Here is a 23345-nt window from a genome sequence, read left to right as displayed (position 1 = left end):
AAAACTTGTACATGAATGAGCAACTACGTTTTAAATGACTCTTATTAGCAAGATCAATCTCACATGAAACATTATCTATGCCAGTCACATGAAACATTATCAATGCCAGTCAACCTTCAGAGGGATCCTATCTCCCAAGAAAACGGTAACGTGCTACTCCCAATCATTTTTTTACCCTTTCATTCTTTGTATGATGTATTTTAACTAAATAAACAAATAATTGAGACGTAGCAGGTAGAGTGAGTTGTGACCTGCATAACAGGGAGCGACAAGGTTAAAAATTCAGACATGAGGCAGCAAAAATGGTAAGCTGCCAAATTGAAGGGCAAAATGCACAAGAATAGGAGAACTTCAGTAAAAATGCCTAATTTTGTTGGAGGCAGCCAATCCTGCTAGTTACTTCGTACTATAACTTCGCTGAAGTTCACGATATACCACTAAACCAACTCCTGGATTGTTAATGAAAGTTAAAAAGATCCATATGGTCTCCCGTCTTCCAATATTTTTTTTCCGTTCACATATCTGCCCATCAAAACGTTACTGCGTGTTACTCCATATATACTTGCCCAAACTTCTTCACTTAATAAACTCAAATTGTACTTCGTTTATCCCAATCAATTTGCACATGCGGAAAAAAAGTAACTTGCACATACTTCGAATGGAAACATAAAAACATAACTAAAAGGCCTAAGTAATATATATTTCTTCATTTGTTCATGAATTTGCGAGTGGAGCAGAGTTCATGAGAAGATAACAAGTAACAAGATAAATACAAAAATAAAAGAATGTCACAAAAAAAAAAAAAAAAAAAGATAAGTTCTATAAAGCTATATATTAGATAAACATTTGACCGTTTGGCTAAATTCCCGACTTTTTTTTTTCTAGTTTACTCTATTACTACACTAGACCACTCAAGCTATAATGCAGGGCGCACAATACAAATCCGACTCTTTCTTTAGTCGAGCAGGAGGGTCAAATTTAAATAGCAAACACTACCAAGGGTAATAACTTAGAGCATCTACAATGTTGAAGATATCTTATGGTGAGGGCGTGTACAATGTATAGTAGACCATAATATATACTTTCTGTATCCTGATCATTTGTTTACCTTTACTATTGACATAAAAACCAAAAAAAGAGGACGACATTTGCAGTGGTGGTTATTGAATGACAAATGAACAATAATGGATGTAAAAGATCAAATTACCCTCTAGAAACATTCCTAATATACCAATCTGGATCTTTTATCCCATTTTCGTGTCTCATCTTCTGTCCCACTACCTTTATCTCCTGACACAGAACTACTTTAATTGTTAATGCTTACTATGGGGAACTAGTGAGACATAAGATGAGACACGGAAATGTGACATATAATTATGACTCCTAATATGCAAAGATAAACAAATGAATGAGACACTCAAAAATAAAATAGGTAAACAAATGATCGAGAAAGAGCGCACTCCGCACTCCTATAGCTTGTTGATAAGCTTGTCATGAAGTCCTCACATTAAAAAATTTAAAAGAAATACTTTCATATGCAGAATGACTATAAAAAGCAACCTACGAACTGCCAAATGTCAGTGATCTACTAGTTAGACGACCCTTTTACTTGGAATAGCCAATGAAATGAGCAAGAAATTGATTCTTATAATTGATTGAGCACAAACCCCCATTATTAGTGTTCTACGCCTTCACCTTTTTCTCTTTTTTTTTTGGCATATAAACACATCAATACTTCCCTCATTTAGCAATATTCACGATTAGAAATCAAAAATCAACTTATGGACATCAACTTTTAGACTTGTATAAAATTCAACTAATATTGCCAAAAAATTCTTCCTTCTTTTGTCTCCCTTCTTTACCTAGGCATCTTGTTTTCTTGCCCTCAACTTTTCTCAGGTGATCCTAATCTTGAATCACATCGGTCTTTCTTTCCTGATAATATACCCGCTAATCTAAATTGTAACCCCGTCCCCAAAATAGTAATTTCATTGACATTACTCGAAGTTTTATGTGTGAATTTATTACTCGGAATTTTATTAGGTGATCCATAATGGGGAGGGGAAAGATTGCTATCCGAAGAATCGATAACACAACTAGCAGACAAGTAACATTCTCGAAAAGAAGGAATGGGTTGTTGAAGAAATCCAAGGAGCTAGCTATCCTTTGTGATGCAGAGGTGGGAGTTATCATCTTCTCTAGCACAGGGAAGCTCTATGACTTTGCAAGCTCAAGGTCAGATACAATCCCAATCCAAACTCTTTTCTAATATTACGATATTGTACTGCTATAGTACCATGCTGGTGTTGTTCCCTTTCACTGCTAGTATACCGAAAGTATGCAATAATTGTTCTTCATTTGAAAGCTTGTGTATAGCTAAAGAATACTCTTTGCATTAATTTCAATAGCTTAATGCTGAATTCCTCTGGATTTCTATGTCAACAAGTTGGGATAGTAGAGCACTTGATTTTGAACTTCTGATAGATGAGAGTATCCCTTGCTAATCAGTACTGCTCAATCAACTACTCTTAAGACGGGTGAGCCATTGCAGATTAGTAGTAAGGAGTATAAATTATGAGTCAAATCTGGGATAAATGAATGAAATTTGTTCTCATAGATTTAGAAAAGAGTTCCTGAATCAACATGTTGCATAACAATTGTCAACCTTTTCTGACAAGCAATATGAGATCTTATAGCATGCTCTAGTAGAGGTCATCACAATGAGATCCCCACCATTATAGAGTTTGATTGGCAGTAATTCTCATAAGAATGTACTCTGAACGCTAATCAATCAACATAATACCTATCGTTCCACATGTAAACGCAGTTACTAAAATGGATATAATCGGGCACAAACTCTTACCTTTTAAGGTGATCTCCCCTGCCTCTACCCAGCAACTTGTACACTGATTATCTCGTCTTACATATACACAACCTACAACATAAAAACATCGAGATTCTGAACTCCCGTTCAAAACTTATAGCTTTAAATCCAATGCCTTCCTTGTCACATCAAATAACACAACCTAAGCAACCACCAAACGTGGTATATTGTCTTTACTGACCGCGTCCATCTGTCTATGGCTATAGCAAAGACGAAAGACCAAGTGGATAGCCTTAATGCACTTAAATCAGAAAAATGAACTCTTTCACCTGATCTAGCCACCCTTACTAACTCCTCCATAAAAGACACTTGCTCTAAACCTATCAAAACATATGTAAATAACCTTTTTACCCCAATTTCCATCATCAATCTAACAAGATATAATATCTGCATAGTCAATTCTGTGACATAAATTCAACCTATGAAACCAGATGTAGATATTTTCTGTAATAATTCTCGGAGACTAAAAACATCACTCAAAGGAATTCCAAGAATCAAGAAGAAATTTCAATGAAGTAAAATAATTACTCCAATTGTTTCTTTATACTATAACAGCCTATACCAACAACTAGTGTAACTAACTCCTTCTAGCAAACTCTAATTGTCTTAGAGCTAAGGTGACAAAGTTGTTATAATCTGTGATGCTCGGACTCGGATACGAGGATCCGACACGGACACGGATCCGAGGGTCCGATCCTTGAAATCTCAAAAACAAGGACTCGGATACGAGGATCCTTATTTGAATTTGGACTCGGCTAATGTTTTATTTTTTTGAAAATAAATTGATTATTAGTTAAAAAAGTCAAAGAAAAGAAAGGAAAAATAATTTTTTCATGTTTAACATGAATGAAGACATTATTAGAGCATTAAAATTCATGTCAGGATCACTCTTGATATAGGGCTGTTGTACAAAACAGAGGTTAAAAACAACACTCTCACATCGATTTCTCATAGAAGGATCCGTCAAGGATCCATGTCCGGATCTGTGTCCGGATCATGTCCAGTGGATCCTTAGGGTCAGGTGAAGAGTCCGAGCATCACAGGTTATAATCCGTTCTCCTTGGCCAAAATGCTTGTCCTCAAGTTTTCCTTCAGCTGGAATTCAGGAAACCATTTTACGAAGTCATCATATGGTTTGTTTCATGCGGCATCATCTTTGGTGCCGAACTAGCAAGTAGCCTTACTAGCCCATACACTTCAACATTTCTCACACCAATACGGAACTGGTTCGGCCTTCAACTGCAAATTGTCACCCATTAATGATATAGAGCTGCTAAAGGTGGGGGTCCACGATGTCTTCTCAATCTTAGCATGGCCAGGGAGCTTCAGCTTATACACTACTTCTCCTATCCTATCTAGGACCTTAAAAGAACCAAAATACCTAGAAGATAGCTTATTTTAAGACGTTAACATTGTCGGTAAGGTTGTAACTTCACATGAACTAGATCACCAACAATGAATTGCACCTCTGTTCTATACTGGTTGCTTGAGTGCTTGACTGTCTACTCTATCTCGAGCTCTCTTTAAGTGAAACCTGAGCATTCTAATGCATTCCTCCTTATTGTAAAAACTCGTGTCCATAGTAGCTACGGAAGTATCACCTGATATAGATGGAATATGCAGGTGAAGGATTTGACCATAAAATACTTCATATGATGCATAGTGCCTATGGAACCATAGGGTGTCGTGCCCAAGGAATTATGGAAAATGTTATACCACCATTCTGCCAATGGTATCCAATTCACCCACTCCTTAATTTGATCACCAATCATACATCTAAGGTAAGTCTACATATTTATTAACCACATCAGATTGTCCATCTGTTTGTAGAATGTAAATAATTCATTCCCAAATTTTCTCCCAGATCTGAATCACTGATAATGGTTTTGGGCATATCATGTAGCCTGAACACTTGTTCAAAGTAGACCCTACCATAACATTTTCTTCAAAAGGATGGCTTAGTAACAAAGTGGGCAATTTACTAAGCCCATCCACCACCACCAAAATGGTAAACCATGTGTGACTCACTCTCAATAAAATCCATTGAAATATTTACTCAAATGTCTTCAGGTTATTTCGCTAACAAATATCACATTGCTTGACGAGATTCCTCTTGTGATTCACACTCGATAAAATCCATTAGTCAGGGAATGCTAGCACGGGCGCACTGCTCATAGCTTTGTAATTCCCAGAATACTGCTGTGGCATTATCATTCCATAAAAGAGAATTTTTTCCTCAACAATTTTATTAATGGTTTGCTCATAATCCCATTGGCCAAGTCAAACTGTTTCACTTTAAAAGGGTTAGTAGCTACTCATGTGTAAAATGTGATTGTAGAATGGGGATATATATTAAGATATACATCAAGGAAAAAAAAGATGAACTTAAGTGGGCACTAAAAAAGGAATGCGTTGAACTCTGGAATGTCATAGGTAGGGCTTAGCAAAAAAATCCAATTATCCAAACTGATCCGATATCCGATCTGAATCCGATCCGAATTTTTGGATATCCAATCCGAAAGTTAAGTTTGGTTTGGATATCTGATCCGAAATCTTTGGTTTTGGTTTGGATATGGATATTAGAATTAAAATATTTGGATATCCGATCCGATCCGATCCGAAACTATAGTTTTCTAGTATAATTTCGAGAATAAAAAAATTTATTTGATACAACAACTTAATTAATGTTTAAAATATTAGAGAAATATCTAAGGGGTACTTAAATTTTATGTCGAGAACATTGGAGTAAGAATACTAAAGAAAATCATCATGTAAAACTATGAATATAATCGTGTTTCAAACTTAATTTTAAAGTAAATTCAAAAGTATGGATATGCGGATATCGGATATCCGCATCCGATCCGATTATTTTGGATACCCGAACATTGGATATCCGAAACATTTGGTTTGGATATTGGATATCTAACTTCAGGATTTTTAATAGTGGATATCCGATCCGAACTAGCATCGGATACCCGATCCATACTCTTGCCTAGTCACAGGGGCATTTGTGAGTCCAAAAGGCATCACCAGAAACTCATAATAGCCCTCGTGTACAAAATGTTGTAATGTGCACATCTTCATCACACACTCGTATTTGCCAATACCGGGTCTTAAATCTATTTTCAAAAAAATCCTAGAACCATGAAGTTCATCCAAGAGTTCTTCGATTCCTGGTAGGGGAATTTCGTCACAGAATATTTATTAAACTCTCTTTAATCTACACACAATCTGCAAGTACCATCCTTCTATTGAACTAGCACCAGAGGAGGAAGAGTAGGGATTTTGGCTATGTTACACTACCCCACTTTCCAGCATTTCTCCTGTGATCTGCTCAGTGGCAAAATTTTTGTATGACTAGATACCTTTTAAGGCCTCAAAATTAATAGGAGGAATGCCTACATCTGGTGGTAATGGCTGCTCTGTGGAAGAAGAAGAGTAGGTTCTGTAAAAACATCGTCAAACTTCTGCAATACCTCCTTAATAGGTTCCAGAATGCTTATTTAGATGGTGTTCCAGTCGTATATGTAGTAGGATGCACACTTAAGGAAATAACTATCCCGTTTTACAACCGTGCAATAGTTTCTTCCCCTCTGACCTCGGTAAATAATTACCAACTCACTGGCCCAAGGGAGGCCAACTATTGTTTCCAAAGCACCATTTCACACACCCATAGAGGTACACTCATTACATCTGCGCAAATCATACATTTTCCATTTGTGTTGATAATTGTGCAACAGTTAATTTAGCCAACTTCAATGATGTGTAGCAATGGCAGAAGCTCCAAGAAAATGATTTTATGGCGGAAGAAGGGTATTCATAGCCCAGAAAAGAGTCATATACCAGTTTAAATTATCCCAAGGGACTAATCCTGAAGAAGAATCACAAATGGAAAGTCAACAAAGGAATTAAAAATGGCTTACCCATTCCTACAATTGTGAGGTGGACTGTATCAGTGTATCCTAAAGTTCAGTCTAATCCATAAGAATTGCTAGCTACGTATTAAATATTGGTTTATCACAACCTAGTCGCTAAATGATGCCAATATTGCCTAAAATGTTGTCGGGGTAAACTTCAAAACCTTTATAAGGCGGTTATGTTTTGCTTTTACGGCCTTGACCTAGTATCATGATTACCGGTGACAGGCAGAAGAAAGCTAGTCCGCAGCTGAGGTAGGAGTGGTTTGTATGTGCAACAGTTGAACTAATACGTGGAGTGTGAACTGTGAAGTGCCAATACAAAAGAGAATAGTAGGATATAGTGAAATTTCTCGTATTTCTCGGATACCACAGCTGCTTGATTACTTTCAGTAACATTAGGGCATTCTAGTGCACTATTGCGCATCAACGAGAGGCTCGTCTTCTACACCTCTATTACATGAAAGAATATACTACCACCATTTTTTGTTTTCTTCCCATTTGACTTTTTTGTCAAGATTCCTATATTTTGACCTTAAATATCTTAAAAACAATAATGAATTGGCATTGATACATATTTATATTTACCATTCTAAGGGCTTTCAAAAAATTATATTTCCAACGAAAAATTAGCTTTTAAATGCATAAAAAACATGTTCAAAGTATCGCAATGAAGACCGTGTAGTAAAACGGGTTGAAAGCAGAAAGATGGAGGGAGTATATTACTCCCTTCAACACATTTTAGTCCATCCCACAATACTTCCCCTTTCTATGTCTAGTAAAATAGAAGGTAAACCTTTCCACACTATCTAGGATAACTGCTAGATCACTTTCAGAAATTATTTTATACGGCATTTTGATACACTATCGAGCATCAAGAAAAGGCTCATCTTCTCCACCACTATTATGTAAAATTATATACATTTAATCCTTTCGATATCAAGAAGAGGCTCAATCCAATGTATATTGCCCCCTATTTCCTTTTTGGTCCATCCAAAAATAATTGGCTCCCTGATATATCCAGTAAACTAAAAAAGCGAAATTCTCATATTATCCCTCTTATATAAATGTACTTTTGCAAGATGGGGGAATGAAATATTTCTTAAATACAGTCTCTAGTCAAAGGAGACAATATAGGGTGGGATAGAGGGAATAAACAAGAAAACAAAACTGGCATCACTACGCTCCCAATTTTTACAATTATTGAGTTTAGAATGTTTCTTGTATAAAAGAGAATTATTTTTCAGTTGAAAAGAATACCCCTTTAAAATGTTGTTAATGATAAGACTTTTGCAAATTTGATTTTTCACATAAATCCATATCATGAAATCAAAACAAATTGAACTTATAGAAATTTTGCTACTTTTACTCAAGCAAGTGATAAGACCGGCCCAGGAGGCATAGTTGAATTCTTGGATGATCCTAGAGACACTTACCATGCAATACTTAGAGCAAAAGTCAATAAAAGCTACAGTAAAAATAGGATGAAAACTGGGCAAGCAAAGGTGCAAAAAGCTAAAATATATAGCTGCAAATTAACTACATTTCCCAGTGTGCTACTGAGAAAAGGACATACCTGATGGTTAGTTACTCTCTGAGTTATGTATTCACATGCCTCTGAAATTACCATACCCAGCATTTTTCATAAAATCCTACAGATAATTGCTGAATTCATATTGTATATCCATTGCCAGCATGAAGTCTGTAATTGACCGCCATAGCAAAGTTAGAGAGGAGCAGAATCAGCTGGTAAATCCAAATAGTGAAATAAAGGTACGTTCAGTTTTTCATTCTCAACTTCAATGTCACTAATGTAGTAAATTCATAATCATCTATCTTGAGGAAAACAGCTACGCCTTTTTTTCTTGCCATCTTTCACTTGCTCAATTCACTATGTACCTCCTAGTAATAGCTCCAATAACAGCGGACCAGGAATTATTTTGGTACTAACCCCATTTGTCGGCGTTATTGCTATCAATAAGACAACATGAGAACTAAACAACTAATCCTTTGTCATTGTTGTTAAGTTATTTTGGGACTCATCCTTTGTCATCGTTGTTTTAAGTTGTAAATATAAAATACCAGTGACATGACTGATGCCAAAAAGCAAATTTGCACTCTGGAAAAATCATCCATAACATAATAGTAGTGACACCTATCATCCACATAAAAAATAACCTCTATTCAACTCCGATTCCATCTAGCATTTCTTCCCATCTTGCATTTTACAAATAGGCCAAAATCAAGTAAATTGCACTCCAAACACCAAATCAAATTCAAACGTTGTTGGACTTCGTGTTTTTTAGCTCAGATCACTCCAGTTTTGTATGTTCTACGGCTACAACTACATTTTTTGCGGATCAAGGATAATGCCCCAGATCCGATCCAAACGTACGAATTTTATATTTCGCCAAGAAATTGTATCACTATATTAAATGTAAAACTTAATATTTTGACACGAATTCTCATTTATGGCGGAAGTATCTGTCTTGAGCTAAGACAGGTCAAATAATAACCCACTTGTATAGATAGGACAAACATCTTGTTATTCCCTATGCATTTCACTTTTGTCTTATTTAAGATATTTGACCCGTTTTAACCTTAAGACGGATATATCCGTCTTAAGAGAGACTAGTTGATATTTTGAATATTCTTTAAAAGGCCTGAAGGCCTCGAATTCAAGTCCCAGCATCCAACTCCAAATCTGATACAACAAATCTTTAAAGACATTTGCATCCAAAATTCCGCACATGAACCAAATTTTCAATCCAATGTGAATAGCTAATCGGATCGGATCGCATTAGACAAATCGAGGACACCCCTATTTGTGTCTAAATCAAGTACAATGAATCCAATCACCAGAAACAAATACAAGAATCACATCCCAAATCTTTACAAAAAAAAAAACAATTGAGCCATATCACATTGATTTTTTTTGGGTGACTAGCCATATCATATTGATGAGATTGAGATGTTTCACTCAGTCTTAATGTTTTTCTCTGCCTAGCAGTTTTGGCAAAATGAAGCTGCGATGTTAAAACAGCAGCTGCACATCCAGCAAGAACACCACCGGTATGATTCTGCTCTATGTATGATTAACCTCTTCATTAGACTTAAACTACGCAGGAAACCAAACATTTGAATCTCCGAATAACCATGAGGGCTGAAGTTGATTTTGTAACAAAATTATCCTCACATAAGGATTTCAGATACAAGAACACCAAGATTATCAGAATACATGTGAAAATTTACAAATGAGGAAACTATTTATGACAGAAAAATGCATCTCAGATAATATGTAGTTAAGAGCATAAAGAATCATTTCACGAATACAGTGCATTATGAAACACTTGCTGTTAATTCCGACTTACATTCTCTAGAGATCACAGTAATAATGGTTTCATTGCCAATGGTGTCTTCTACTAGTTCAACTAACTATGTTTCATGCAGTATAACACTTTAATTCATAAGTTAACAAAACGAACAAGTACTGTCATAATATAACAGGGAGAGTCAATTTATTTCACACTGCAGACAAATTATGGGAGAAGAGCTCTCTGGTCTGAGTGTTAAAGACCTTCAAAATCTTGAGACTCAACTAGAAATCAGCCTAAGAGCAGTCCGTACAAAGAAGGTACTGAAAACAAGGTTAGAGAGAATATATGCAAATTGTCCAAAAAGTTGACTCACAAGCCTTTCTTTTGCAGGATCAACTATTTTTTAACGAGATACATGAATTAAATCAAAAGGTTAAACTTAGTTCTTCCATATTTATTTATCAGTTACATTAACAGAGGTAATTACTATTTAAGTACTTAAAGGTAAAAGACGTGTTACAGGGGAAGCTCATTCACCATGAAAATGCAGAGCTGTACAAAAAGGTAAATCTTATTCGCGAAGAAAACATGGCTCTATGTAAAAAGGTAATTGCAAGTTTAGTAATGTACATGATATCTTCTGCAAGTACCAAAGGTGTTGGATATGAATAACTTTAATGTCACGAGTTTCTTTTCAGGTTCATGAAACTGGTGAAACAAGTGGTTCTCATAGAGATGTTATGCTTAGCAATAGCAAAAGTGTTAGAGAGAAATCCAATGGACATATCCATCTACAGCTAAATCAACCACAGCAGCAAAACAATGAATCAGCTGGAACAATCGAATTGGGGTATATCACATGTGATAAACTATTCAATAACAGTTGTCCAATACTTTTAACAAAATATGATCCAATTTTGCCTGTACTTAATTTGTTTATTATCACTGCAGACTGCAACTGTACTAGAAGAGATGAATTTCTAGAAGCGTGCTACCCAAGTCAATCTTTCAAGGTTACTATGTCCTCCTGCTATTTTTTTGTGGGTTCAAGACCACAAACCTTCTGAAAAATATTGTTTGTCAATTAAACAGCAGAGTTTGTTAGTGTATGATGGAAATTTTAAAGAAGGTTGACAGGCAAGACCTAATAGATCATGAAAACCCCAAGAACTGTAATAATGAAAAGGATGAGGCATAAGCCCCATGCTCTTGAGTTATTTCTCCAACTTCTGATATGTTGAAGTGAAGCTGAACATATTGTACTTTGGTCAAAAATTACCCATTTAACTACCAAAATGAACTAAATATGGCCCCATTAGTTACTGACTCGATATAGAACATTCAGTGTACCACAGACAGGAAAATAATATAGGATTGGGGGAATAGCATGTGAAGTTTCTGAGAGGTGAGAGTGTGAGACTAATATCTGGTTATCAACAAAGAGTGTTTTACGCAATATTTCAAAAGGCTTCCTATGGAGCAACATACTTTACATTGGTAAATCAGATTTCATTGTGAGGACAACTTCAGGAAATAACAATTTAATGGATTTTCTAAAAAAAACTCGAGCATTAGCATTGGTAAGACAGAGATGGAATAGTTTATTATAGGAGGTAAGCAAGCACAAGTGAACAGCAATCGGTTTATGAGTTTTATCATTTGACGAAAAAATAATACTTCCTTTTCATATGTAAGGTAAAATGAAGGCATTCCTAAGCATAGTTGTATTAATTTTGTTGAGAATGTGGATGATGTAACAGAGCACAATGACTTTGTAGTCAGTCCAACCAAATATAAAATCTTGAACATAGTTCTAAGTCAGTCAAAGATTCGGATTATAGAAGTTTATCCACAAGGCAGGTAATAATTGTAATTTTGTTCAGAAAAGGCGGTAAAACTTACCTGTCATGCTCCACATATGTGGGCAAATCAGTTAAAAGGTTGACAAAAGCCATTGCTACGTCAGCTACTTCTTGTTATACTAAAAGATGTTGCACTGGGTAAAACTTGCAGGTGAAAAATCCCCAACATGCAACTCCCACCTGCTGACCAATTTTGGAGACAAAGGAGCCAATATGATCTGAAGTTAGTAAAGAAATTTGCAAAAAAATAAGATAACAAATGTACCAAAACAGAAGAGGTATGATATTAGGGTAGCAGTGATCTATGTACCTAGAATTTTGTTATATTGTCGGGAAAGAAATGCACATTTCAAATCCCAAAGAAAAATAATGAAGGTTTCTAGTAATAAACATCGTCAAAATAATTGAATCATACGGAGTATGATTTACTCCATATTATATTCCTTTACATGTTGACTAAACGTGTGTAAAATCGAACTTTCTTGGGCCACAATAAAAGTAAAAACAGTTCAAACCTTAGGCGTAGGTTGGGAATATTCCTATTACAAATACATTGATTTAGCAAAGAGGTAAAATTGATATTTATGAGCACAAAGAATACACATATCAAAATGGGTCAATTTCTTAGGGGTGTTTCGTTTAACCATTTCACGTACGATGGTTTTGGAATGAGCTATACACATACATTGTGTTAGTTTAAACATTATGTATCATCAAAAGGTACCTAACATTTCAGCCATGTGCAAATATGGTACCTAAAGTTTTTTCTTTTTTTGTTCAAAGGTGCCTATAATTTACATTTTTTTGTCGAAACATACCAACTAATGTTTTCCGACAAAAAGTCGAGATTCCATCTTGACTTGACATTAAACATGATTTTTGTTTTGACAAGACCTTAAATGGTAATTAACCTCTTAATTCCAACCCAAATCCTAACCCTCCCCTCAACTTCTGTCATCTCCTCGTCCATCACCAAATAAGCATCCAAGTCATCCACCACGACCACAACCAAGGCCCCCTTTGCAATCCTCCGCCCTTCATCCACCATGATACCCTTACGCGCCCTTGAAACTCGGACAAGCACCACAAAGCGACCTTATTCCTTCTTTGTTTCAACACCTTAACTTTACTATAGTCAACCACCACAACAACCTAAATTCGAACCACCCCTTAAACGACCAACAAATCCACCACCAAATACAAATTCGCCCAAACCAAGTAGTCTCTATTGGAACTCCATCCTAACCGTCCCCTCACTTACCCAATCCTCCTTAACCATCACCTTGGACGACTCTTCATTGGCTACTATCGTTAACCATCATTCTCGCCAACATTTGAACTCGAAGTTGATCTAACATAGGGGATAAAAAAAAGTAAGAAAGAGAATAGACAATAAAAGTAAGAAAGAGGATAGATAATGCACAAGCGAAGACGGATAGGGGGATGGGGTGAGATGGGAAAAGTAAGGGGTGGTTGATTAGGGTGTGGGAGAAAAAGATGGCTTGGGTGGTGTTGGGAAAGTAACCCCAACATGACATTGATGTACCTTAAGTTATGAATTTAATTAGTAGCATTAAGATGAGATGTTATTTTATGTTAGATATAAATAAGGGTCACTAGTCATGTTGGAAGATAAAAGAGTGTGTGCTTAATATCCCGAGTTAAGCATAGATTGAAATCTTAGCTAGTTGCTAAGTGTTGGAGGATTGATTGTATTATTGTTAAGGTTGAAGAATAATAATACAAGGTTGGGTTGTGGTTAAGTCCATAACAAAAATATTGTGAGTCTTTGCATTTTATATTATTTGTACCAAAAACCCCAACAAGTGGTATCAGAGCTACGGCTCGATGGAGAAAAGTTTTGGTACAAAGTTTGAGATGGAGTTGTTTAATGGCAAGAACAATTTCTCGTTATGGCAAAGCATGATAAAGGATGTTCTCATACAACACGGGTTGTATGCGACTCTTGAAGACAAAAGGCCCGAGGATGTTCAAGTTCTCAAATGGGAGGACATGAAGTTGCGCGCGGTTAGTACTATCCGGTTAGCCCTTGCACCAGAAATCAAGTATAGTGTGTTAGAGGAGACAAATCCTAAGGAGTTGTGGACCAAGTTATGTAGCATTTATAATGCGAAGTCCTTGACTAACAAACTATTTTTGAAGAAAGATCTTTTCGAGCTCGAGATGGTAGATGACGGAGATTTGAGGGATCATCTAAATAAGTTCAATGGCTTGATCACCCAATTGGCGAGTTTGGATGAGACATTCAAAGAAGAAGATAAGGCAATAATGTTGTTGGCTTCTCTTCCCAAAAAGTATAACACGGTTATTACTAGTTTACTTGTGGGGAAGACAACATTGGCCTTAGATGAGACCGTTGTAGTTTTGCTTGAGTCTGAAAAGTTGATGAAGCAAGGAAGTGGTGGCTCTTCAAGTGATGGTGGAGCTTTTGTGGGTGAATATCGTGGCAAGAAGAAAGGCGGTTGGAAAAAGCACAATCCTAATATCAAGTGCTTCTACTGCGATGAGTTAGGCCATATACAAACTGTATGTCCTAAAGCAAAAGAAGATTTGAAAGAGTTGAAAAAGACTCGTGCTAGTGGGGTTGCGGTATGGCGAGAGTTGATGATGGTGAACTCTTAATGGTTCATGGTGAAAAGGAACCTAGTGAGAGTTGGGTGTTAGATTCGGGAACTTCCTATCACATATGTGGAAGAAGAGAGTGGTTTTCTTCTTATGAAGAATGTGAAGGAAAGATGGTTAGTTTGCCAAATGGTGAAAAGGCAAAGATTGAAGGGATTGGTGAGGTGAAGGTAAGACTTCATGATGGCCAAGTTAGAAGGTTTGGTGATGTGAGATATATACCAAACATTAGTAGAAATTTAATCTCATTAGGTAGATTAGATTCTAAGGGTTGTACCATTCATGTTAAGAATGGTGTTTTAGAGGTCACTAAAAATAGCAAGGTGATTCTCAATGGTAGAAGAGGTAAAACTAACTTATTCACATTTGATGGAAGATGTGTTGAAGATGCATGGGTGTTAGTTTAAGGGGAGATACTCTCAAGTGAAGGGGAGGTGCTTCCAATTGAAAGTTGGGTCGCTCCGCTCGATGATTGACAAGTAGTCCAAAGTAATGTTGGGCTTAAGGGGAGGTTTGTTGGGAAAGTAACCCCAACATGACATTGATGTACCTTAAGTTATGAATTTAATTAGTAGCATTAAGATGAGATGTTATTTTATGTTAGATATAAATAAGGGTCACTAGTCATGTTGGAAGATAAAAGAGTGTGTGCTTAATATCCCGAGTTAAGCATAGATTGAAATCTTAGCTAGTTGCTAAGTGTTGGAGGATTGATTGTATTATTGTTAAGGTTGAAGAATAATAATACAAGGTTGGGTTGTGGTTAAGTCCATAACAAAAATATTGTGAGTCTTTGCATTTTATATTATTTGTACCAAAACCCCAACAGGTGGAAAAGGAAATGGAGGTTGGTATAAGGAAGGAAAAAGGAGCCATCGTGGATGAGGTATGAGGAGGGAAAGAGCAGATATAACGTGGTTAAAGTTAAGGTGGTCATGTTGTGCAGGGTGGATACGAGATAGCTATGGGTTAAATACTCTAACTCAGTAACTTACTTTTTTGGTTAAATACACAAACTCGATCTTACTTTTTTTTTTTTTTTTTTTTACGAAAAACGTCAGTTGGTGGCTAGGTAGCACCAAAACGAACACGGACACGACAAGCACAAGCGTTACGGCATCCCATGAAATTTAGGACACGGAACACGTATATTTTATAGTTATAAATAACGTATGATTGTATTTTGAGTCCATTTTTGAAATAATGGTCAAAAATAAAATATTTGTCGTTTTGGGTCGGTTTTGAAAATATTTGTCAAAATGGTGTCCACGTAGGCTCGGGATTTCTAGACCTGAAACACGCCACTACTAATGGCGTGTTTTGTGAAGGAAACACACCATTAGTAGTGGCGTGTCTTTACAACAATTTTTTTCCTCAACTGACTGAACTTAAAAAAAAAAAAAAAAAAAAAAAAAAAATTACATAAGACGCCACCCAATGGCGTGTTTTCCCTCCGAAACCCGCCATTCCCAATGGCGTGTTTGTTTTAGTCCATTTTTTAGTGAAGTTTCTTTCCATACTCATTATAAACACACCATTGGTAGTGGCGTGTTTTAGGTCCAGAAATTTCGTGCCTACGTGGACACCATTTTGACAAATATTTTCAAAACCGACCCAAAACGACAAATATTTTATTTTTGACCATTATTTCAAAAATGGATTCTTGTATTTTTGTAATGTATTTGATATTAAATGTAAATAACTGAAAGTAAAATTTAACCTTAACTATAACTAATGCTCATTTCCCACCCAAACTCATCTTCTAATCAATCTCTTTCGACATCCCATTCCTCGTCTAAACTATAACACGTTTAAGCGTGTGTCGTCGGACATGGTGTCTAACACGGGACGACTATTTAGAAGGAGTGTCCATGCTACCTAGTGGTACCTTTTGACAAAAAATGTAAATTATAGATACCTACAAAAAAAAGACTTTTTTAGATACCATATATGCAGATACCTAAATGTTATGCATCCACCCATTAAAATATTATGATTTTCAACCCATATCTAAACCAATGAGGTATGGGTTCCAAAATTATTACTTCATATATATTTTCTTTTTTCTTTTTTTTTTAGGGAAAATTTCATATACATTTTCTATATCCTATTCAATATGAACTTTTTTAGAAAATTGCGTAAGAAATTATGGAACAAATAACTTGGTAGTTGAGAAGCATTTACATATTTGTTGGAAGGAAAAAATTGTCTAACTTCGAAATATAGTTAAAAATGTAAACATAACGGCTTTACAAAGCAAACTACATAACAACGAAATATAGATCAAAAGTTATCAAAAATAAATATAGAAATATTCCAAATATTTTAACCAAACACAAAAGCTTGGTGTGAGGAATCATGTTCTAACAACTCCCTCATATGATTCCTTGCTCCAAACTCATGCCTTGCATGTAAAATGTTCCCTAGATGTCAAAGTCTTAGGGTGAAAAAGGTAATGACTTTAAGCTATAAAACACCAATGGACCTCCAAAATATTTTCATCAGGACTTAAAAAATCTATGCCCGTACCATTTGGGAACTTTCTTTATTTTCTCCTTGAATCAAAGTATTTCTTTGCCTCCCACCTTACTCCCTAAAAGATTATATATTAAATACACCTAGAACAATTGCCTTTTACAAATACGTCTTCCCAAACCTTACTACATCATTTTTCCATAACCTTCTTTCGGTAGTTATGTATTTGTTTCTCCCATATTCCTTTTTTAGATACATCTTTTTGTTCCTCCCATTTGATAACTTTCCTTAAATGGAAAAATTAAGGGACTTAAACACCAACTTATTTTCCAAGCCATAATTACCACTAACCCTAATTAACTCCTACTTCATAAACCACACACCCTGTACCCCCATCCATCGTCATCCCCTCTAACAACAAAAACTCTGTAGACCACCATAACCGACGCCGACACTACTCCATCGTGACTAAGTGAATCTTCGTTGCCTTTTCTCTCTACACTGTCTTATCTTCTTCTTCAACCTCCTTCCTACCCCCCACAACTTTTTTCTTTTCTTTGACCCTTTTTTTCTTTGACCTTTTAAGTTTTAACCAAATTTACTAGTATAGACATTTTATTTTATTCTTTATTAAAACCGCCTAAGGGGCCTCGAAAGGCGGTCATCGTCTCTTTCGAAGTGGTGGTTGGTGCAATAATGCTGACGGTGGGTTTGGTTGTGAGTGGTTGGACTATAACGAGTTTTGGTGGCGGTGTGGTCCGACAACTAGTTTGGGTGGTTAAGCGACATGGTGCTTAAAGTGTGGTGGAGGTGCGACACCGCCAATTCCAATTTGCTTGCTGCTCGTGATGGTTTTTGTGGTGGTGGAGCAAGGTTTGATGAAGGCGGTGGGGACGAATTGTTATTGAGCTAATCGATTATTGTTAAAAAGGATTTCTACTAATTGGGTCCATTACCATTGTAGATTATTATTCATTTTTATTAAGGACGGACAAATGGGAGGAACAAATAGAGGTGGAGGGAGTACATTTTTAATCCTCCTTTAAACGAGCATCTGGTACAAATATTATTCAAAAAAAATGCCTCGCACCTCCATAACGGATGTGTCTTCACCCTCTATAGCATTGTCATCTGTTATCGCCTCGTTGAACAACACATCGTTTGAAAGAAACCTGAACCTAAAAGAGTGGAATTTCATAATGGTTCACTACATTCTTTTATCAACTCTTTTCCCTATCACTTATCACTTAATTCATAACAGAAAGGGACGAAGACAAGGAGATAAAGGGGGAACATAAGGGAGATTAAGGAAGGTAGATGAAAGGGAAAAGTGTAGAACTGTTTTTTTCTGAAATAAAGATCATAATAATATATTTAGGTATCTAATCCTAATAAGCCCTAAATCCTAGTTCCTACATTCACGTTTGGGCTCATTTTGCATACATAGTACAAATCCAACGGTTCTTGATAGTCCCACGACAAAATTGGTTTTTCTCACATGCACACTTCTCTTACTCTGCTTGTCATAGTTTCTCCACAGTTACATAGTACCCTTGGTTTGTCTTCTCTACCTTTCAATGTTTCATATTAGATTAACGTACACCAAGTGGTGAGGCTCATATACAAAAAAAGACAATGGAGACATTTGATTTCATACATAATCATACCTAAAAACATCATAAAGGTAACGTGAATTTAAGAGTAACGTATTAACTCCTACATATATATAATATATTCCCTCCATTTAATTCAATTCAATTAGCTGCACTCAACTTTTATTTTATTTTATTGTGAAGAGCATAAGGCTACATGATCGAAATGGAAGGACTCGCGAACTTCAAAAGCCTTTTGAAATCTTGGTGCCTAAAACTGATATCGTCAATAATACAATGATTCCTTTTAATCTAAGTAGTTGCAAAAAGAACTATCTTCCAAAATTCAACCAACACCTTTTCAACATAGTTCCCATCTAAAGTGTTCTTTATCTCTTACAAGGGTTAAAGCATGTCGGAGAAAGAGAAGAAAACTCTGGAGAAACTATGACAGGACTTTAAGGAAAACAATGATAAGGCCTAAATGAAATTATGGCAATACCTAAGAGCAATGTAATAGAGTAGAAGATGGCAATAGATTCTTCACCTTCACTCCAAACGAAACATTGAACTATTGTCTTAAGCATGCCATATGTTTGAGATCTTCACTTTTGCTACAATCCAAGAAAAAGCCTTACATTTCTTTCATTTCTTAAGAAGTTCATAAAGTTAGAAATAACAAAGGTAAAATGAGAATTACCACTTCTACACATATTTTTAACTAAACTAAGGTAGAGATAAATGAGAATTAATACTCTTAGACATGTTCTTAACTAATTATACAACTAAAAAAATATAATATAGCCTCTTTCCTTCCCACGCTCATCTCCATCTCTCTTCTCTATACCTTCATCCCATCTCCATATTATTTCCTAAGTTCCGATAAAGTATGCACATTATTCAAAATCTTTCTCGGATGGTTTAGAAAATGTATGCAGTTCATTGAAATAGAACAAGTATAAATTATGTTAACATTTGAGATTTTGGCAACTCATATTAAAGTTGTTCTATGGCATTCTAACATAATTTCTCGCTACCCTGCGCTTGAAGGCATGGTATTAAATCAAGGGCCATGAACCAAGCGAAGTCTTTTTCTACCGTTTTAAAGACCAATGCAACCGCCATTTCCCCATTTTGAGGCAATATTCCCTCCCTTAGCATTACTCAACGACTTATGACGACATCTAATACTATTGATTAAGGTATCTTAATTTTTTCTTTCAAAACTACAATATTATACTTTCTTCATGCTTGATGACATTCTTCTAATTAGCACATGAATTTCTAACTAGTACTCCCTCCTAGATTCTCTCTTCTTCCCTTTTGTATTGGGTTTAAAAAATAAGAAAAATGGGTATTTAACTTATTACCCTTCTATTATTCAATCATCTTCTCTCCATCTTTCTTAGCCAAACACCACTACCATCACTTAGCCTAACCTAGCCAACAATCACCGAAACTCGACCCAACCACCAACCAACCCAAATATATCCCGTGACCTTCTAAACCCCGTAAGCCCATCCTTTCATCATATGCCCTAATGAACTTCTATGCTCACTCAATTACTCAATTCATCATCGAGACGCCATAGTCCCATATTGGGACTGAATTATAGGTTTAGAATTCAAATTTTCATGGCCTTATTCACGATTCAAGCTTTATTTTCATCTTCTTCGTTGTTCTTATTTCTTCATAGTTGGTATAATCTCCACTTTTTTCCTTTTTATTGTTGCTTTTATTTAAGTTCTCACTTAGATTAAATTTGAATTTCTAGTTTACTTGTCACCAACACCACCTCAAAACTATAAATCTAGGATTTCTTCCAGTTAGGGAGAAGAGTGATTGAGGGTGGTGATGTGAATTTTGGAAGAGGTGGACTAGGTTTAGGGGAGTGATATTTCGGATGAAGAGAAGAGGGGATTCACGAGGAAGGTGATTTCAGCTCTTCTAGGAGGGAGATCGGCCGATGGTTGTGTGGCGGAGGAGGATGGCGTAAGGGAAGAAGTGGATTGGTTTCTGAAGAGAGGGGTAGAGGAATGGTAGTTTGGGGAACGGTAGTGGAATTTGGCGGTGATCTTCAAGTGTGGGGTGAGGCATGTGGATGGAGGAGGGAGTGGGCTCAGTTACACCTATAGTTACTCCACTCCTATAGTTACTCCTATGGTGGCAGATGTTGATGAGGAGAACAAGGGGCTTAGGAAAGTGTGGGAGTAATTTGGGGCATTTTTGTCCATCCATGTATCATTTTATGTCTAAATGCGAAAATAGGGAGGAATAGCCAACTAAGCTCAAAAAGGGAAATAGGAAAGAACATAGAAAGTAAGAGGGAGTAAGTGGTGGGTAGGGGGTTAGTAGGAGTACAATTGCATATAACAGTTATAATTAGGTCACTCATGGGTCGGGTCTAAGTCGGACCGGCATACCGGATTTCGGTTTTATCGAGTCAATAACAAGACAGTTAATTTTAATCATAGGTTTACTTGGTTCAGGGTCGGGTTCAATTCGAGTGAGTTAATTCCAGGACAGGTTATTTTAATTTCGAATCAATAATTTCATATTAAAACCATCCATAGATGTATTTATATTTGTTGCAAGGGAAAACAATTAACATAAATGTCAATTTGGCCTTATTTGACCCATTCTTAAGATAATGACTTCGTGGTGTATCTCTAGGGCATCTAGGGGGTTGAGTGGTCAATATCTGGACACCGGAATATCGTTGTTATCATTATTGGTTTAATGACTTAATCTCATGTGAGTCGGCTATGGTTTACCTAATTTTCGGTCCATGAGGCCGTTTCATTTATTTCATGTAGGTAGTCCGTGTCTCCGTGTTTGCTCTACGAAATACACTTACAAGAAATGAGAATGTCACTTCCTTTGTAATTCGTACATCTTTACATAAATATATTAATGTTATAGCTTTTAACATATTTCTAATTTTCCATATGCTAGGAGAATGAGTGATTCACTCAAAAGATGAGAAGAAGGGCAAGGGCTCCAAATTGTAACAATAGTTGGGTCTCGGGTACCATGGTTTACACAAATTGTCCAATTGTTTAAAGAGACGGTCCATTGATGATATATGCGTGTTCGTGTTCCTTAGTGTATTCGATGATCATACGAGTAACGACCAAAAAATGGTAAGGGTGCAGCGATTTTAGCACGTTCACGACTCGATCAATGTCTCTAATTAAAAGCTCTTCAAAATTTCTAATATACGTATCATAATATTCTAATGTCTTATTACTAATTAGTTTCACCTTGCAATAGGCCTTTATGACCAAATTTCTCGATTGTAAGACTCCTTGCCATTTAATAGCGAAAACAAAAAAACGTTATGAAAGGCATGCGATTGGCAACCAAGTTTTATCAACCAAATAAGGGTATTCCACTACACAAAATAGAAAATTATAATTATAAGGCTATTCAGGAAGACATTATGTATATTGTGTATGATGTTTGCGGATGATATTGAGTTAATTGATGAGACGAAAGAGGGGGTTAAAAAGTTGGAATTGTGGAGGCATACTTTGGAGACTCATGGGTTTAGGCTAAGTAAGAGTAAGACCGAGTATTTGAGGTGTCTATTCGGTTCAAGAGAGGTGGAGAGTATATTATCTATGATGGAAAGGTTGTTTAAGAGTAAGATTTCTTTAGATAGTTATTTAGGATCTATTAGAAGGATGGTGAGTTAGATGGAGATGTGGCTCCAACATTAAAGCGGGGTGGTTGAAATGGAAAAGTGTCATAGAGTTTTTATGCAATAAAGGTGTGCCCGATACACTAAAGCGTAAATTCTATCGCACAACAATTAGATTTCCACTACTTTACGACTCCGAGTGTTAGGCCATGAAACATTATCACGTACAAAATATGAGTGTGGCGGAGATGCGTAAGTTGAGGTGGATCGTGGATATGCGACTAAGAAATGAGGTGATTAGGGAAAGGTGAAAGTAGCGCCAATACAAGACAAGATGATGGAAAACCGACTAAGGTGGTCCGGTCATGTGAGAAGAAGCCTATGGAGAACAGAAAAGGCTGCTAGGGGTAGAGGGAGACCAAAACGGACTTGGTTAGAGTAATAGAACGTGATTTGAGATTTCTTGGGCTTTAAGAGGGTATGGTCACGAAGAGGGCACAATGGGACACACGTGGATTTTTAGTATCCGCTCTTATTTGAAATATTTAGTGTTTTATTTTAATTTTTAATTTTTAAAAATCATTTTCCTTTTCGGATTTGTTACATGTTTTACCTGAAAAAAAATTCTTATATAGGCTCTAAAAAGGTACCTGAAACCTGATAAGGTGACTGAAATTAAAAAGGTGACTGAAATTAAAAATTGGAAACTAATAAGGTAGCTGATTAATTGTAAAGTAACGGTAAAACTAACTGAAAACGTAACTAATTTTTTTGTAAAATGGCATAAAAGGACGTTAATAATTATAATAAATTAATTTAAATAAAGGGTAAATATGTAAAGTAGAACATTTCAGGTACCTGAAAAGTCATTTATTTCAGGTACCTGAAATGACTTTATCAAACACCACTAGGTAAAACAACTACCTGAAATATTAGTCAAATCAAGTTGTTTGGTCAAATCAGGTACCTGAAATGTTTTGCCAAACATAGCCATAATAGTACTTGGTTTACT

The 23345-nt window shown here is 36.1% G+C and overlaps 1 protein-coding gene across 3 annotated transcripts; it reads left to right on the top strand.

The window, feature by feature from the left end:
* The first annotated feature begins 1671 nt into the window (after window positions 1–1671).
* Window positions 1672–21978, top strand: LOC141586351 (MADS-box transcription factor 23-like). Of its 3 annotated transcripts, XR_012519511.1 has the most exons (11): window positions 1681–1899; window positions 2044–2235; window positions 8496–8574; window positions 9812–9873; window positions 10336–10435; window positions 10509–10550; window positions 10641–10724; window positions 10817–10968; window positions 11070–11131; window positions 12132–12258; window positions 21646–21978. XR_012519511.1 is itself a non-coding variant. In XM_074407545.1 (10 exons), exons 2-9 carry the CDS (start codon window positions 2054–2056, stop codon window positions 11083–11085), a joined length of 717 nt encoding a protein of 238 aa, XP_074263646.1. In that variant the 5' UTR covers window positions 1672–1899; window positions 2044–2053; the 3' UTR covers window positions 11086–11131; window positions 12132–12428. The 3 variants fall into 3 exon arrangements, 2 of the variants coding, with proteins under 2 accessions (XP_074263646.1, XP_074263647.1); XM_074407545.1 differs by lacking the exon at window positions 21646–21978 and having other exon boundaries at window positions 1672–1899; window positions 12132–12428; XM_074407546.1 differs by lacking the exon at window positions 21646–21978 and having other exon boundaries at window positions 10641–10682; window positions 12132–12428.
* Window positions 21979–23345: the final 1367 nt, after the last annotated feature.

Source organism: Silene latifolia, chromosome 6, assembly GCF_048544455.1.
Source record: "Silene latifolia isolate original U9 population chromosome 6, ASM4854445v1, whole genome shotgun sequence".
NCBI classification, from domain to species: Eukaryota; Viridiplantae; Streptophyta; class Magnoliopsida; order Caryophyllales; family Caryophyllaceae; genus Silene; species Silene latifolia.
This window is presented reverse-complemented; position numbering and strand designations above follow the sequence as displayed.

What these genes read in the sequence shown, in the direction of transcription:
- LOC141586351 (XM_074407545.1), top strand. Translation starts at nt 2,054, where the DNA reads ATGGGGAGGGGAAAGATTGCTATCCGAAGAATCGATAACACAACTAGC. An exon ending in ATCCAAATAGTGAAATAAAG is followed by an intron (nt 8,575 to 9,811) that starts GTACGTTCAGTT and finishes TCTGCCTAGCAG; the next exon opens with TTTTGGCAAAATGAAGCTGC. An exon ending in TACATGAATTAAATCAAAAG is followed by an intron (nt 10,551 to 10,640) that starts GTTAAACTTAGT and finishes GACGTGTTACAG; the next exon opens with GGGAAGCTCATTCACCATGA.